The sequence below is a fragment of the Anomaloglossus baeobatrachus genome, chromosome 2 (genome assembly GCF_048569485.1).
Source record: "Anomaloglossus baeobatrachus isolate aAnoBae1 chromosome 2, aAnoBae1.hap1, whole genome shotgun sequence".
Lineage (NCBI taxonomy): Eukaryota > Metazoa > Chordata > Amphibia > Anura > Aromobatidae > Anomaloglossus > Anomaloglossus baeobatrachus.
Genome location: NC_134354.1, coordinates 539,824,408 through 539,842,539, shown reverse-complemented (window position 1 = coordinate 539,842,539; position 18,132 = coordinate 539,824,408). Strand labels below are relative to the sequence as shown.

The following is an 18,132-nucleotide window of genomic DNA, read 5'->3' as shown; positions in this document are numbered from 1 at the left end:
ATGCATTGCTTTCATACTTCAAATAATGCAAAGAAAACAAGTTCATAATCATTTAGAAACAACTATACTAATGGTTTAACTCAGGAAGAGTTCAGAAATCAAAATTTTGTGGAATAACCATGATTTTCAATCACAGGTGTCATGTGTCTTGGAATGCTTTCCACTAGTCTTTCACACTGCTTTTGAGTGACCTTATGCCACTCGGTGCAAAAATGTAAGCAGTTCTTCTTTGTTTGATGGTTTGTGACTATCCATCTTCCTCTTGATTGCATTCCAGAGGTTTTCAATAAAGTTCAGGTCTGGAGATTGGGCTGAGAATTCAGAGACATGTTGTCAGTAGCTTATAGAATAAAAGAACAATTTACATTTTACTAAAAAATATACCTATAAAGAGAAAAATTGAAAATTTTGCAGTGGTCCCTTAATTTTTTAAGATATATAGATATACACACACACACACACACACACACACACACACACACACACACACACACAGTCATAGCCAAAGCACCCTTGAAGTTGTTCCTGAAAATGTAAATGAAAAGTATTTCCCTCAGGAAATGAATAATACATCCCCTACTTCATTATATACCCTTTACACTGCATCTCTCCATAATATCACTGTTCCATGTATAATATCCCCCACACACTGCCTCTCTGTATAATATACACACAATGCCTCTGTGTATAATATCCCCACAAACACACACTGCTCCTCTGTATAATATCTCCCACACACTGCTCCTCTGTATAGTATCCCCCCACACACTGCTCCTCTGTATATCATCCCCCCCACACACTGCCCCTCTGTATAAAATACCCCCACACACTGCCACTTTGTATAATATCCCCCCACACACTGCCCCTTTGTATAATATCCTACTGGTATATATGTATCCCGATCCTGGGACATTCCTGGTATATATATCCCCATCCTGGTATATATATCCCATCCTGATCCCATCCTGGTATGTATATCCTCATCTGTGCACATCCTGGTATATATGTCCCCATCCTGGTTTTTGTCCCCTTTTTGGTATACATGTCCTCCTTCTTGCATATATGTCCCCTTCAAGGGTCCCTACTGGTGTATATATATCCCCCTCCTGGGCACATTCTGGTATAATGTCCCCATCCTGGTTATTGTCTCCTTCCTGGTATATATGTTCCCTTCCTGGGCCCCTCCAGGTGTGTATGTATGTATGTATATATATATATATATACAGTATACAGTTAGGTCCAGAAATATTTGGACAGTGACACAATTTTCGCGAGTTGGGCTCTGCATGCCACCACATTGGAAATTAAATCTCTACAACAGAATTCAAGTGCAGATTGTAACGTTTAATTTGAAGGTTTGTTCAAAAATATCTGATAGAAATTGTAGGAATTGTACACATTTCTTTACAAACACTCCACATTTTAGGAGGTCAAAAGTAATTGGACAAATAAACCAAACCCAAACAAAATATTTTTATTTTCAATATTTTGTTGCGAATCCTTTGGAGGCAATCACTGCCTTAAGTCTGGAACCCATGGACATCACCAAACGCTGGGTTTCCTCCTTCTTAATGCTTTGCCAGGCTTTTACAGCCGCAGCCTTCAGGTCTTGCTTGTTTGTGGGTCTTTCCGTCTTAAGTCTGGATTTGAGCAAGTGAAATGCATGCTCAATTGGGTTAAGATCTGGTGATTGACTTGGCCATTGCAGAATGTTCCACTTTTTTGCACTCATGAACTCCTGGGTAGCTTTGGCTGTATGCTTGGGGTCATTGTCCATCTGTACTATGAAGCGCCGTCCGATCAACTTTGCGGCATTTGGCTGAATCTGGGCTGAAAGTATATCCCGGTACACTTCAGAATTCATCTGGCTACTCTTGTCTGCTGTTATGTCATCAATAAACACAAGTGACCCAGTGCCATTGAAAGCCATGCATGCCCATGCCATCACGTTGCCTCCACCATGTTTTACAGAGGATGTGGTGTGCCTTGGATCATGTGCCGTTCCCTTTCTTCTCCAAACTTTTTTCTTCCCATCATTCTGGTACAGGTTGATCTTTGTCTCATCTGCCCATAGAATACTTTTCCAGAACTGAGCTGGCTTCATGAGGTGTTTTTCAGCAAATTTAACTCTGGCCTGTCTATTTTTGGAATTGATGAATGGTTTGCATCTAGATGTGAACCCTTTGTATTTACTTTCATGGAGTCTTCTCTTTACTGTTGACTTAGAGACAGATACACCTACTTCACTGAGAGTGTTCTGGACTTCAGTTGATGTTGTGAACGGGTTCTTCTTCACCAAAGAAAGTATGCGGCGATCATCCACCACTGTTGTCATCCGTGGACGCCCAGGCCTTTTTGAGTTCCCAAGCTCACCAGTCAATTCCTTTTTTCTCAGAATGTACCCGACTGTTGATTTTGCTACTCCAAGCATGTCTGCTATCTCTCTGATGGATTTTTTCTTTTTTTTCAGCCTCAGGATGTTCTGCTTCACCTCAATTGAGAGTTCCTTAGACCGCATGTTGTCTGGTCACAGCAACAGCTTCCAAATGCAAAACCACACACCTGTAATCAACCCCAGACCTTTTAACTACTTCATTGATTACAGGTTAACGAGGGAGACGCCTTCAGAGTTAATTGCAGCCCTTAGAGTCCCTTGTCCAATTACTTTTGGTCCCTTGAAAAAGAGGAGGCTATGCATTACAGAGCTATGATTCCTAAACCCTTTCTCCGATTTGGATGTGAAAACTCTCATATTGCAGCTGGGAGTGTGCACTTTCAGCCCATATTATATATATAATTGTATTTCTGAACATGTTTTTGTAAACAGCTAAAATAACAAAACTTGTGTCACTGTCATATATATCCCCCTCCTGGACACATTCTGGTATATATGTCCCCATCCTGTTTTTTTCCCTTTCCTTGTATATATGCCCTCCTTCTTCTATATACGTCCACTTCCTGGTATGTATGTCCTCCTTCTTGTATATATCCCCTTCCAGGGCCTCTCCTTGTATGTTTGTCTGCTGCAAAAATAAAAAAAACCCAAACATTTTACTCACCCTCCCCGGCTCCCACATCAAGCGGCATCCTGTCTGAGCAGCGATGCATTTCAGCTGGATGGCCCCCCCATCACCCCTGAGAATCTTCAGATCACGAAGCGCCTCCCATTCTCCACTGGATGCCGTGTCCTCACCACCTCCGTGTTTCCTGCAGCACTTTGATGAGGTCGCAGAGTGATGACCTCATCACGGTGGGCCGCGGGATGATTGGCCGCCTCCCTGCTCTGCTCCACTTGCCTTGCTTCCAGCCACATGGTTAATTTGCATACAATGCCCTAAAATGGCTTCACAAGCAATTTAACCGTGTGTGCTGTGGCTGTGACTGGGGCTAGGGGAAGAAGGGGGCCCAGCCGGGGCTTAACACAATAAAGTAATTACCCCGGGTCCCCCCTCTTTACCAGGCCCGGTACACCAGTCATGGTTGTAAAGCCCTAATGGCGACTCTGTTTAAAAAAGTCTCAGACACCCCCTCCCCTGCTCCTGGCTAGTCCATCTAAGAACTGGAGAGTATCTCAGACTACCATAGAACACTACACATAGTCTGAATAAAGACATTCCCTCTGCTCTTACGTAGAGTAAGCAGCCCAGAGCAGTGGGGGAATGTCTCAGACTTTCAAACCATATTTTGGCAGCCAATTTACATGTATGAAAAGGGGATTGTGAATCAGAGGATCAGTGCCAGAAAGATTAAAAAGAAGGGCACCAGATATTTTTAGTGTGCATCATGCATTTATTGTGAATTTTTGTTGTGACATTGGGTTGCCTTAAAGCATCTCTTCAGTTTATTGCAGTTTACTTACTAAATTCTATTCTTATTTCTTTCATACATGTGCTAACAAATATTTCCAGGGTTCATGGCTCCTGAGCTGCTGAATGGAGAAGAATATGATTTCTCTGTTGACTACTTCTCTTTGGGTGTAACTTTATATGAAATGATTGCTGCCCGTGGCCCTTTCAGATCAAGAGGAGAAAAGGTAACTAAATATTATCAATAGTAAATAATTCAGATCAGGTCACTTTTAGATGGTATTATATCCCCTTCACCCCCCAGCCTGTTTTCAATATCATGATCAGGCCATTTTTTGCAATTCTGACCAGTGTCACTTTCACAAGTTATAACTCTGGAACGCTTCAACGGATTCTGGTGATTCTGAGACTCTTTTTTCGTGACATATTGTACTTCATGATAGTGGTAAATTTAGGCCGATATTTTTTGTATTTATTTGTAAAAATATCGGAAATTTTACAAACATTTTGGAGTTTTCAAACTTTGATTTTTTTTGCCTTTAAATTCAAGAGTTATGTTACACAAAATATTTAAAAAATAACATTTCCCACACATTTTTTTTGGTTAGGAACTTAGAAGGGTTCAACTTTTATCAGCAATTCCTCATTTTTCCAACAAAATTTACATAACCATTTTTTTAGGAACTGCATAGAAGAGGCCTAGGTGACAGAAACTACCCAAGTGACACCATTCTAAAAACTGCATCCCTCAAACTGCTGAAAACTATATGCAAGAAGTTTATTAACCCTTAAGATGCTTCACAGGAACTAAAGCAATTTGAAAGGAAAAATGAAAAATTTACCTTTTAGCACAAAAATGTTACTTTAGTCATAAAATTTTACACAAGATAAAATGCACCATACAATTTGTACAATTTCTCCTGAGTATGCTGATATCCAATATATGGTGAAAACTACTCTTTGGGCGCATGGCAGAAGGGAAGGAGTGCCATCTGAATATTTGAACACAGAATGAGCTGGAATCTTTCGGAGACACCATGTTTCGTTTGGAGATTCCCAGAGGTGCATAAACAGTGGATTTCCCCACAATTACCCTATTTTGGAAACAAGATCCTTCAAAGAAATTCTCTAGATGTTTGATGAGCACCTCCAGGTGTTTCACAGTATTATATAACATTGAGCTGTAAAAATATTTTTCTTTTTTTACAACAAAATTGTCACTTTAACCAGCTAGCATTTTTCACAAAGGTAACAGGAAAATTTGCACTATACAATTTATTGTCCAATTAATTCTGAGTACGCTGATACCTCATATGTGGTTGAAATCTACTGTTTGGGCACATGGCAGGGCTTGGAAGGAAAGGAGCGGACATCATGTCGCATTTGGAGACCCCCTAAGGTACCTAAACAGTGGACCTCCACCATAAGTGACCCCATTTTGGAAACTGGACACCTCAAGGAATTTATCTAGATGTTTGGTGAGCATCTTGAAACCCAGGTGCGTCACAGAATTTTATAACGTTGAGCCGTGATAATAAAAAAAATAAATTTTTACCACACAATTGATGTTCAGCTAGATACCCTTGTGAAAAAAGCTAACAGGAGAAAATGCACCATACAATTTATAGTGCAATTTCTTCGGAGTACGCTGATGCCTCATATATGATGGAAATCAACTGTTTGAGCACACAGTAGGGCTTGGAAAGGAAGAAGCGTCATTTCACCTTTTAAATGCCAAAATAGTTGCAATCGTTAGTGGATGCCATGTCGCGTTTGGAGAGCCCCTGTTGTGCCTAAACAGTGGAGCTCCCTCACAAGTGACCTCATTTTGGAAATGAAACCCCTCAAGGAATTTATCTAGATGTTTGGTGGTACATATGATTCCCAATCATGCAGCACACAGTAAAAAAAGAAAAAAAAAAAGATTATGCTCACCTTCCCTTTGCTCCCTGGTGTCTCCTCTGATGCTGGTATGCAACTAACCTCAGCTTGTAAGCGGTGCATGATGTCACTGTCATGTCCACCCACTTACACCGCTGTCGCTGCTGGTATACTTGCTGCTCCACATACCCAGGATTATGGGCATGGGGAGCAGTGAATATAGTGAATATACACATTCTTCAATAGCGGCACATGTGACCGCCCAGCTGCTGCAGAAAGTCGGCTGCTGGGCGATCATGTGTGCTGCTATTAAAGAGCATGAACATTCACTGCTCCCCATGCCCATAACTCCACCCATCTCTCATCACTGGCCTCAGTGCCAAGAGGTGGGCCGGATTATGGGCTTGACGAGCAGTGAATATTCATATCCTTAATCGATGGTGGCACATTGCATTGCAGGGACCCAATGGGTCTCTGTGCCGCAATGCATTTCAGCTGGATGTGAGCCCTCAGACAAACATTCAGCTGAAACAATGAGGAACCTGTGGAAAAGAAAGCGCAATAGGGTCTTACCCTGACAAACAGGGGGTGAAAGAAGGGTAATCCTACTCACCAATCAGGGTTGTGACAGGCACAACTCCTGTAACAGCATAGGTATGGATCAAATAGAGGAGATAACCCCGGCACACTACAACTCCCAAGAAGAGGCAAAATGCGGTAATTAAGTATGCAATTTCTTTATTTATATATCAGGTTCTTAAGTGTCTTTCAGAGTAAATGTATTTGGTCCAAAAAACACTGGATGTTTCGGCCTCCGGCCTTCGTCACAATGGACTCTTATCATGTAATATCAAATGTACGTAGACACTCGGTTAGGAGGCTGATAATTGCAAAAATGGATGGAATCTCATATGTACTTCACTGTGTTAGCTTGCATATCATAAGATAATACGGTATAATGCGTCAGGGGCACTAGTGCAAGCACAAGGGCTCTATGCTGGATACTATAGTCAGTGGTGCTATGGAGACCAGACCTATGTGTATGGTGCCAGATAGGGCCAGCGTACACTCGGTCACAATAGCATAAAGGGATAACCATAAGATGGCGCTTGTTATTGGGTCCTAGTTCCACATATGCCAAGAACTGCTGGAAGGTGGTGGGATAAGTAAGTTGAAACAGCTGGTGAGCAAACCAGCATATGCTGAGGCAGTAAGGCTAATCTATGATGTCAGGCATAAAAGGAGAGATGAAGCCGGTGGAACCGGAGGGGAATGCTGCCAGTACCAAACCGCCACTGGACGAGTGTTCAGTGTAAAGATTCCTGCACAGTCAGTCAGACTTGGCTCTCCTATGGCACTTGCTCACTGCTTTGACTCACGCATACGCTCTCTTTTTTTCCCACGCTCTTGAACTTACTTCACCTCGCCTTGGTTCCCTTTGTAATATTACCATAATTTCAGTTTGAAATACACACCTACCTTTTTCATCCACTTTTTTCTCCACATCACCTTTTTTTTCCTTGTTTTTCTTTACTTTCATGCTTCTGTATGAATCTCACCGTACACCTCTCTGGTTGTGTGGACTGATCGCATTTCTTCTCATGTCACCCATGGAGGCTATGATCTATAGGTGGCGTGGGTTCTAGACCTTCTTACCACGGTCATGGCTTCTTAGACACTCTTTGATACAGATATGCATATAGGTATATTTTTACTCAGTAATGACACAATTATTCGTTTTTATAGGTTTTATTTTTTATTTTCTGATTGCGATGTTCATTAAATCTTAATGGCATTGATACTGTTTCAGTGGACACAGGTTATTTCTCCTGTTTTTGATTACATTACGTCACACCATGCTGCTACAGAAGTGTTTTTCCCGCCGATTTTTTTTCTTTTGGGGGCGGTTCTCTGATGTCAAACTGGGTATATATGTATATATGTTTTGTACACCTCTACTTCTGCAGATTTGATGTATCTTGTGCCTGCTAGTCCTGAGGAAGGGAGCTAAGCCTCCTGAAACGCGAAGACCTGTGCCAAAATAAAAGTTTACATTAATCCAAGACTACATCTGTGATCTCTGGCGCGGTTCATTAAAGCCCCGTTCCACTATTTCTCTCTGCTAAACATCCAGCTGAAACAGGGGCTGTGGCAAGCAGGCCATTTGTACCCCCAGTCCCACTTTCGATCCCTGAGACCGTGATTGTTAAGACCCTGCACATGCCTTAGGGTGCTGTTAAACTTCAGACAATGGGGGTGCAAATTAATCTGAATAACTATACATTTTCAGTGCAACTGTTCATCCCTGTGTCTGAGCGGCTGGTCACACTTGCACATTGGGTGCTGAAGTGTAACTGGCTGCATGGAAGTGCCCATTGGTTGTAGAGCAGTACATGAAACACAGTCTGACAGCATCTCTTTTATAAAACCAGCATACAGCATAGTGAGGAGATGAAATGACAGACCATACTTGGGCACTGAGTGCAGGGTGAAATGCTGGAGAGCAGCATTGTCTTTTCTCTTTGCAGTCTTCCACATGCTGATGGGAGAGTAAGTAAGACTTTCAGAGAACTAATGCTGGCAGGAGAGCTGCATGTTATAAGATGTATCGTCTCCTTGCTTGTATGTACAATATAGGCTGTTCTTTATTTTTACACGTTCTCTCATTTGCTCACCTTTTAGCTCTGCCTGATGTCCAGCTTCAAATATACCCTGCTCCTCAATCCCCCCATTGATGTAGCCTAAGAGACCCATTCAATTCCTTCTGCTAGCAATGGCCACCCAGGGGGAATTTCTTGCAATTAAAGTCATTGAAGTGTTTTTTAGGTTTCAGGCACAGTGTGCTTTACTTGCCATTCAGCGCTGTCTCCATTTCTGCTCCCAGTGTCTGTTGTTGACTGGGCAGCAAGCAGTCCAGTAAGTGACACATCGCTGAAATCAGGGTCACTGCACCTACATCATACTTCTTTTAGATGGGATGGTAAAATCAGGTCACATATTCCCTTTATTATGCATCATTCTTTTTTCCTTTAATGGCCTGACCTTGTAATAAAAATCAAGAGGAACAATACACATGATACAACTGTCTCGAGCATATCATGATCGCCATAGACAGAAGTGCCAAACAAGGCCAAAAGAAAGGATGGGGCTAGACGAGAAGCTAGTAAAATTTTCTAGTTTGCTTACTGGGCTCCCATGTTAGAATGAACATATGTATCTTAATTTGGCTTCACCTTATTTTTACACATGAGCATATTGGTTACAACAAAATGAACAGCACTAATAAGCCTGGTTGTTGGTAGAACTTGGAAAAGACCATAAAAATGAGCACTAAATAACATGGCCCTGTCTTGGGGACCATATAGTGGATTTATAAAAGAAAAACAGCTGAATATTTTGTGAAACAGTGGGAATAATATAACAGCAAAAACTTTATCCCCTTGCACACATTGGAGTGGTCCTCCACAATTGTGAGATACTCCACAAATGCTGTGAGGGAAAGTTATGCCTTAGTTGACCCTGGTTTTTGCCAGTGCCATTGTAAGTCTATGTGAGTTTACCCTGTGCCAAAGCATGTCCTGCATAGGTTTGTTTTGTAGAATTAGCTAGGCAGTCACCTTGTTTTCTATTAATCAATACCTCCTCTTTTGGCATCCTTTTGGTTGTGTCCATCCTTTTTGCGAACACAATAGTCTAGTTGACAGACTTGACAGACATAGACTAAAAAGAGGTCAAAATGAGGCCAAACATGTATCCTTTGGAATCTGTTTTCCTCATTGCAATTTGAGACACGTCAGGGAGCAGGTTATGAATAACCTTTCCTAGTGTAAAGCTGTAACTAAGACAGAATCCTAGATTTATATTTTGTTTACAGCTTATTGTCAAGGAGACTGGCCACCACTACAGTCTAGCAAAGGGTGGGTGGGGGAGCATGCACAGTGCTTACAGGTTCCTCCTTTTTGAACTTAAAAGTAGTGCTTTGAGGTTCATTAGAATCACTGAAGGGCATTTAACACCTAATCCCAACCACCTCTCTGCATCCCGAAGGCCAGCTGATGCTTCAGAGGCAAACAGCAGCATCAGACCGCGCACAGTTCAGGCAATAATGCTGGTGACCTCAACTGTCCATCAAATAGGAGCACCTGCCCCTAGCAATTATAAAGTCAAATGCTTGGGGAACAGAACACACCTGGGGAATCAAGGCAAACCATTTAACATGCATACAACTCAACTAAGACTACCCTCAGCCAGATCACTGTCTTTCCTTGACAGCACTTCAGACTTGATGTGTTTAACCACTCATGAAACTCGGAACCACTGGGTCTCAAGGTTAATGTCACAAGTAGAGATGAGTCACCCCCCTAGCGTTCGAGTTCGGTTCGGTTCGTCGAACAGCAGCTCCGTTCGACAAACGTTCGACGAACACCTTCGAACTCCATTGAAATCAATGGCAGGCAAACACAAATACATAAAAACACATTATACATGTACACATACAGTTAATAAACATTGCCATTATACTTACAGGTCCCTGTGACGCGTCCTGCACTCTGTCTCCCACCGCTTTTCCTTCGGATCATCGCTGTGCCCTCCCGGTAACCAGCACTGATGATAGGACCTTCTGTGACGTCGCCATAGCATGCGACCAGTCACATGTGTATTATCTGATTGGCTACAGACTGGTCACATGGCTAGACGTCATGCTAGGTCCTGTCAGTGCATCTCTCCAGTACGTGGTGCTCATTTGAGCATCTCCGTGTACCGGCGAGACGCTTGGGCACATGCTTGGCTCCCCGTTCCTGCATGTTGGCATCTCGCTGGTACGTGGTGCTCGTTCCAGCATCTCTGTGTACCGGCGAGATGCTCCGGCACATGGTCGACTCCCTGTCCCTGCATGTCGGCGTTCTTTACAGAGTCAGCCCACATGCAAGGACTTGATTCCACATCCGGTGAATAACGGAGATCACTGTTGCTATAGTAACCCGCCTGTCAGATTACTATTTCAACGATGGCAGCGGTGACATCACCGCTTACAACCCGCAGCCTCTGCTCACTCACTGAGTGATTAGACTGCACGGGAGCAGCAGTGTCTTCCTCCCATGCAGTGCTGTCTGATGTAGCAGAGCTGCATGGGTTGAAGGAGAAAGAAGACAGAAGACCAGGATCGTGGAGGGGTGAGAGGTAGTAATAAACATGGAGTCGCTAAGTGTGTCTGTGTATTTATTTCTATTAAAGTATTTTTTCTCTGTGTGGTGTCTTTTTTTTTAACCCTTTATTGGAGATTCTTAATGGCTGGGTCAAACTTGCCTGACATTAAGAATCTATGGCCTAATACTAGCTAGCAAAACAAAGCTAGTATTAACCCATTATTACCCAGCAAGCCACCCGGCTTCAGGGCTGCTGAAAGAGTTGGATACAGCGCCAGATGATGGCGCTTCTATGAAAGCGCCATTTTCTGGGGCGGCTGAGGGGTCCAGAAAGCTCGGGCTAACCTGTGCTGCGGATTCCAATCCCCAGCTGCCTAGTTGTACCTGGCTAGACACAAAAATAGGGCGAAGCCCATGTCGTTTTTTTTTTTAATTATTTCATGAAATTCATGAAATAATTAAAAAAGGGGTTCCCTATATTTTTAGTTCCCAGCCAGGTACAAATAGGCAGCTGGGGATAGGGGGCAGCCGTACCTGCCTGCTGTACCTGGCCAGCATACAAAAATATGGCGAAGCCCACATCATTTTCTTGGTGGGCAACTCCTGCATACACTAGTGAATGGAGCATGCTGAGCCTTGTAGTTCTGCTCCCCCTGTCTCTCCCTCCAGCATACAGTCTTGGATGCAGCATGCTGAGCCTTGTAGTTCTACAGCTGCTGTCTGCTCTCCTGCATACACTAGTGGATGAAGTATGCTGAGCATTGCAGTTCTGCTCTCCCTGCCTCTCCCTCCAGCATACTGTCCTGGATAGAGGATGCTGAGCCTTGTAGTTCTGCAGCAGCTGTCTGCTCTCCTCCATACAGACAGACAGCAGACAGCAGCTGCAGAACTATAAGGCACAGCATACTCCATCCAGGACTCGCAAAGAAGAGGGGAGCCAGCACTGCTCATGAATGGCATGCAACAATGAAAAAATAAAAAGTGTAAAATTCACAAATTCATTCCTACTGTAACAATTCAATGAGATTTTTTGCAAATTATTGATCAATGATTTGAGCCCCCCTGCCCCATCACGGCAAATCTCTATAGGGGGGTCCCTACACTATGTTATAAATTAATATCGTACCATAAGGTCTCATATAATGACTTGAACAGGACCATATAAGAACACCACTTACCCGGGGAATGTCAGAACCGCTCCCATGCTGCAAGGACTGACAACTGCGAATAAAGGCATCCCAGGTGCCAGTGTGTGTGGCAGAACCACACACACCAGCACAATGTCAGAACAGGCCCTCACAGTGCCAGACCAGCAAGCATGGATGAAGGGCGGAACAGCCTCAGGCAGGTGGTGCTTAAATAATGATGCCTATGGACCAGGGGGCGGTGGCTGTGTGTGAACAGGCACCAACATGAATTTTGATGGCAACAGAAGGAATTTGCAAACCACACTAGGCGTGCACGGCAAGGTGGCGGTCAACCACCGACCAGTAAACGCCAAGAAGAGGGGAGCCAGCACTGCTCATGAATGGCATGCAACAATGAAAAAATAAAAAGTGTAAAATTCGCAAATTCATTCCTACTGTAACAATTCAATGAGATTTTTTGCAAATTATTGATCAATGATTTGAGCCCCCCTGCCCGTCACGGCAAATCTCTATAGGGGGGTCCCTACACTATGTTATAAATTAATATCGTACCATAAGGTCTCATTTAATGACTTGAACAGGACCATATAAGAACACCACTTACCCGGGGAATGTCAGAACCGCTCCCATGCTGCAAGGACTGACAACTGCGAATAAAGGCAGCCCAGGTGCCAGTGTGTGTGGCAGAACCACACACACCAGCACAATGTCAGAACTGGCCCTCACAGTGCCAGACCAGCAAGCATGGATGAAGGGCGGAACAGCCTCAGGCAGGTGGTGCTTAAATAATGATGCCTATGGACCAGGGGGCGGTGGCTGTGTGTGAACAGGCACCAACATGAATTTTGATGGCAACAGAAGGAATTTGCAAACCACACTGGGCGTGCACGGCAAGGTGGCGGTCAACCACCAACCAGTAAACGCAAAGAAGAGGGGATCCAGCACTGCTCATGAATGGCATGCAACAATGAAAAAATAAAAAGTGTAAAATTCACAAATTCATTCCTACTGTAACAATTCAATGAGATTTTTTGCAAATTATTGATCAATGATTTGAGCCCCCCTGCCCCGTCACGGCAAATCTCTATAGGGGGGTCCCTACACTATGTTATAAATTAATATCGTACCATAAGGTCTCATATATTGACTTGAACAGGACCATATAAGAACACCACTTACCCGGGGAATGTCAGAACCGCTCCCATGCTGCAAGGACTGACAACTGCGAATAAAGGCAGCCCAGGTGCCAGTGTGTGTGGCAGAACCACACACACCAGCACAATGTCAGAACTGGCCCTCACAGTGCCAGACCAGCAAGCATGGATGAAGGGCGGAACAGCCTCAGGCAGGTGGTGCTTAAATAATGATGCCTATGGACCAGGGGGCGGTGGCTGTGTGTGAACAGGCACCAACATGAATTTTGATGGCAACAGAAGGAATTTGCAAACCACACTGGGCATGCACGGCAAGGTGGCGGTCAACCACCGACCAGTAAACGCAAAGAAGAGGGGAGCCAGCACTGCTCATGAATGGCATGCAACAATGAAAAGATAAAAAGTGTAAAATTCACAAATTCATTCCTACTGTAACAATTCAATGACTTTTAGTGACTTAGTTTTGACAGACCTCAAGGTGTTCATGAATACCAAAAGAAATTTGCAGCATAACCTCTCCCATAAAGAGAGATTGGCACTCAAAAACCTAAAAAATAATCGAGAAATTGTCATCAGATCGGCAGATAAAGGGGGAGGCATTGTCGTCCAGAACAGGGGCGATTATGTAAATGAGGCTTTAAGGATACTCTCTGATCCCTTATACTATCAGACAGTAGAATGGGGGAAATATGATTCTGCTGTCATAGCCTATAAGGGTTTAATACAAAAAGCCGCTGATAATAATATTTTGAATTCATCTGAAAAGAGATTTTTACAGATTGATAGTTTTAATGTAGCATTTTTTTACCATCTGCCTAAATTGCATAAAAATCCAGTAAACCCCCCTGGACGCCCTATCATCTCAGGCATCAATTCACTCACAGCAAATTTAGCGGCATATGTGGATCAATTACTGCAACCGTATGTGATGGATTTAGGGAGTTATCTGAGAGATTCCTCCCATCTCATAAACATAATCAAAGATATTCCTTGGAAACAATCGTATCTCTTTGTAACTGTTGATGTTTCCGCATTATATTCAAATATTGCCCATGATTTGGGTCTTTTTAGTCTATGGTTTTTTCTCACCAAAGATAGCAGGTTTCCTGCAATCCAAAAGAGGTTCCTTTTGGAGGCTATGAGCTTCATTTTACATAACAATTTCTTCACGTTCCTAGATAAACTTTACCATCAATATCTGGGTACAGCGATGGGATCAAAAGCAGCTTGTTCGTATGCAAATTTATTTATGGGACTATTCGAGAACCTCCATATACTGGATGGTAGTCATGTAAACAGTATTGTTGTCTACAAAAGATTCATAGACGATCTGTTTTTTATATGGGATAATGAACAAAACAATATTGATTCCTTTCTTGCTTTGTTAAATGAAAATACTTGGGGTTTGAATTTTACATCAACTGTCCATGATAAGACAATTCATTTTTTAGATCTGACACTTTATCATCAAAACAGCCGTATTCTTACCAAGACTTATTTTAAACAGGTGGACACTAATAGCTATATAAATTTCAATAGCGAACACTATGATAAATGGTTGCTCAATATACCGGTAAATCAATATAAAAGGATAAGGAGAAATTGCACAACAGATGAGGATTTCTCTGATCAGGTTGCCATTTTAAAAGAGCGGTTCTTGGAGAAAAAATATCCCCGTAATTTAATCAAAAAAGCCTTCACTACCACAAGATCTTTAAAACAAAAGGATTTGCTTGTTTCTAGGAAAGTTTTCCAATCCGATAATAAAGCAGACGGCGCGAGCCCGATTGTTAATGATTTTGCCCTCAATTTTATTACTACTTACAGCAGTGATAATTTTAGGATTAAAAAATTTTTTTCAAAACACTGGGATATACTTTTAAATGACCCCATTTTAATGGGCATTTTACCCTCCCAACCGGGTTTTACTTTTAGGAGAGCTCCTACTATTAAGAATATTTTAGCTCCCAGTAGACTTAAAGATGCTAGGAGCTCTAACACTACAACCCCTGTAATAGGGTCATTTAGATGTAATGCAAAAAACTGTCTCTGCTGCAAGATCATCGGTCATAATAAGATATCGTTTTGTTCGCACGTGGGTGCTGAGATTTTCCCTATTAAGGATTATATGACCTGCCAGACCGACCATGTCGTTTACTTATTGGATTGTATCTGTGGTAAGCAGTATGTGGGGAGGACTTGCCAGGCATTGCACAATAGGTTAAATTCTCACCGACATAACGTCAAGATTGGATATATGTTGCACAGTTTATCTAGACATTGTGCTTTATTTCACAATAAGATGATGTCCTGTACAATCACCCCTATTGAACATATTCCCTCAAATATACCAAATAGATTAGAATTATTAAGCAAAAAAGAGACCTTTTGGATCCATAAGCTCAGTACTCTAAAACCGCATGGGCTCAATGAATTGACCGATCTGTTTTATTAATCCTCACTTATTATTTTAAAAAAAAAATTTTTTGGGATTTTTTTAATGTTTTATGTGAAATAAATTCCCAACAAATATTTTTTGGATATATATTATATATATTTCTTTTACATTTTCTAATGCGGTCTGCATAAACATGAAGTTTTTATACACCCAGTTTTTATCCTAATATAATAAGGACATTTTAATTTTTATATATGTATTTTTCCCCATTTCATTAAGATACTCCAAAAATTCCTTCCCCCTTCCCCAGCTTTCATTATAAGGTGGGATTGTATGTTTTTATATACAACTTTTCATATATATCCTTTTATCTGTTGGTTGTGATAATTATTTTATTTGGTTTCAGCGTGTTTCTTAAAGGTTTTTACTCTTTATATTATATTCATATCTATTGTATGTATTTATTTAAATGTGATACCATCAAACACTGTTTTTTGCCCTTGGATGGATGAATACAAAATTTGATCTTTATATTTGTTTCACTCTCCAGAAACTATCTTCTTTATTCTTTTCATATTTGATTTACCCCCTTTTTTCACTCACTGTATTTTGTTCCGGCCCGTTCTCTATGCCGACATGAATTCTTTTCACCCTGCTCCTTCATGCGCACGCATGCGCAGATAACTTTTTTCCCACGCTTTGAACTCATTTCACCCCTTTCAGCACTTCACATAGCACGTTGGAGTTTTTTTTTTTTTTTTTCCCTATGCCCGTGTGTCCTATTTTTCTTTCACTTTCTTGTACCTCACAAAACCCCTTTTTTTTCACTGCTGGATTATTTCCAGTATCATACATATATATATTTTTGCACCTTTTTGCTGATTGTTTTGTCAGCGACCTGACACTATATTTTTATGTATTTTTAGGCGTAAGCTTTACAAATAAAGCACATTTTTTTTTACATTTGTTTCTATTAAAGCAAAAATCCGTGTGTCCCATTTTTCTTTCACATTCTTGTACCTCACAAAACCCTCTTTTTTTCATTGCTGGATCATCTCCAGTATTATACATATATATATTTTTGCACTTTTTTGTTGGTTGTCTTGTTAACGACCTGACACTATATTTTTATGTATTTTTTAGGCGCAAGCTTTACAAATAAAGCACATTTCTTTACATTTGTTTTTTATTAAAGCAAAAACCCGTGTGTCCCACCCCCCCTTTTTTTTCACATTTTTGTACCTCGAAAAAAAAACCCCTTTTTTCACTGCTGGATCATCTCCAGTATCATACATATATATATTTTTGCACTTTTTTGCTGATTGTTTTTGTCAGCGATCTGACACTATATTTTTATGTATCTTTAGGCACAAGTTTTACAAATAAAGCACATTTGTTTTTATTAAAGCATAAACCCCCCTTTTTTTACTGCTGGATCATCTCCAGTATTATACATATATATATTTTCGCACCTTCTTGCTGATATATTTTTGCACCTTCTTGCTGATTGTTTTGGCAGCGACCTGACATTATATTTTTATGTATTTTTAGGCGCAAGCTTTATAAATAAAGCACATTTTTTTACATTTGTTTTTTTATGAAAGCAAAAATTTTTTTACAGACATATGCGTACACCCCTCTGTTTTAACCCCTTCCAATTCCTTTTTTTTTTTTTTTTTCTTCTTTCTGTTTCTTCCATTTTTTTCTCCACTGCTTTCTGTTATTCATACACGTGATGTTCAGCCACTCCCTGACTGACATCACCTGTGTAGGTGTGGAGCCTCTTTTTCAATATATATGTAACCCCAAGTAGCAATTGGTATCATGCTGTTTTTTCCTTTGTCCTGATGAAGAAGGCGGACATGCCTTTATTCGCAGTTGTCAGTCCTTGCAGCATGGGAGCGGTTCTGACATTCCCCGGGTAAGTGGTGTTCTTATATGGTCCTGTTCAAGTCATTATATGAGACCTTATGGTACGATATTAATTTATAACATAGTGTAGGGACCCCCCCTATAGAGATTTGCCGTGACAGGGCAGGGGGGGCTCAAATCATTGATCAATAATTTGCAAAAAATCTCATTGAATTGTTACAGTAGGAATGAATTTGTGAATTTTACACTTTTTATTTTTTCATTGTTGCATGCCATTCATGAGCAGTGCTGGCTCCCCTCTTCTTTCCATCCAGGACTGTATGCATGAGTTTTTTGCCCCCCCCCCAAAAATGACGTGGGCTTTGCCATGTTTTTGTATGCTAGCCAGGTACAGCAGGCAGCTACGGGCTGCCCCCCCCAACCCCGAGCTGCCTATTTGTACCCGGCTGGGAACCAAAAATATAGGGAAGCCTTTTTTTAATATTTCATGAATTTCATGAAATAATAAAAAAAAAAAAAAATGAAGTGGGCTTTGCCCAATTTTTGTGTCCAGCCAGGTACAACTAGGCAGCTGGGGATTGGAATCCACAGCGCAGGGTGCCCAAGCTTTCTGGGCACCCCTGCTGCGAATTGCAGTCCGCAGCCAACCCAGAAAATGGCGTTTTCATAGAAGCGTCATCTTCTGGTGCTGTATGCAACTCTGCCAGCTGCCCTGGTGATGGGTGG

At 41.6% G+C, this 18,132-nt stretch overlaps 1 protein-coding gene across 1 annotated transcript in view; it reads left to right on the top strand.

The window, feature by feature from the left end:
* Positions 1-18,132, top strand: part of GRK1 (G protein-coupled receptor kinase 1) — a 131,574-nt gene that overhangs the window by 102,827 nt on the left and 10,615 nt on the right. Inside the window, exon 5 of the mRNA XM_075334327.1 lies at positions 3,909-4,033. Coding sequence (XP_075190442.1) covers positions 3,909-4,033 — 125 coding nt within the window. The remainder of the gene's footprint in view (positions 1-3,908; positions 4,034-18,132) is intronic.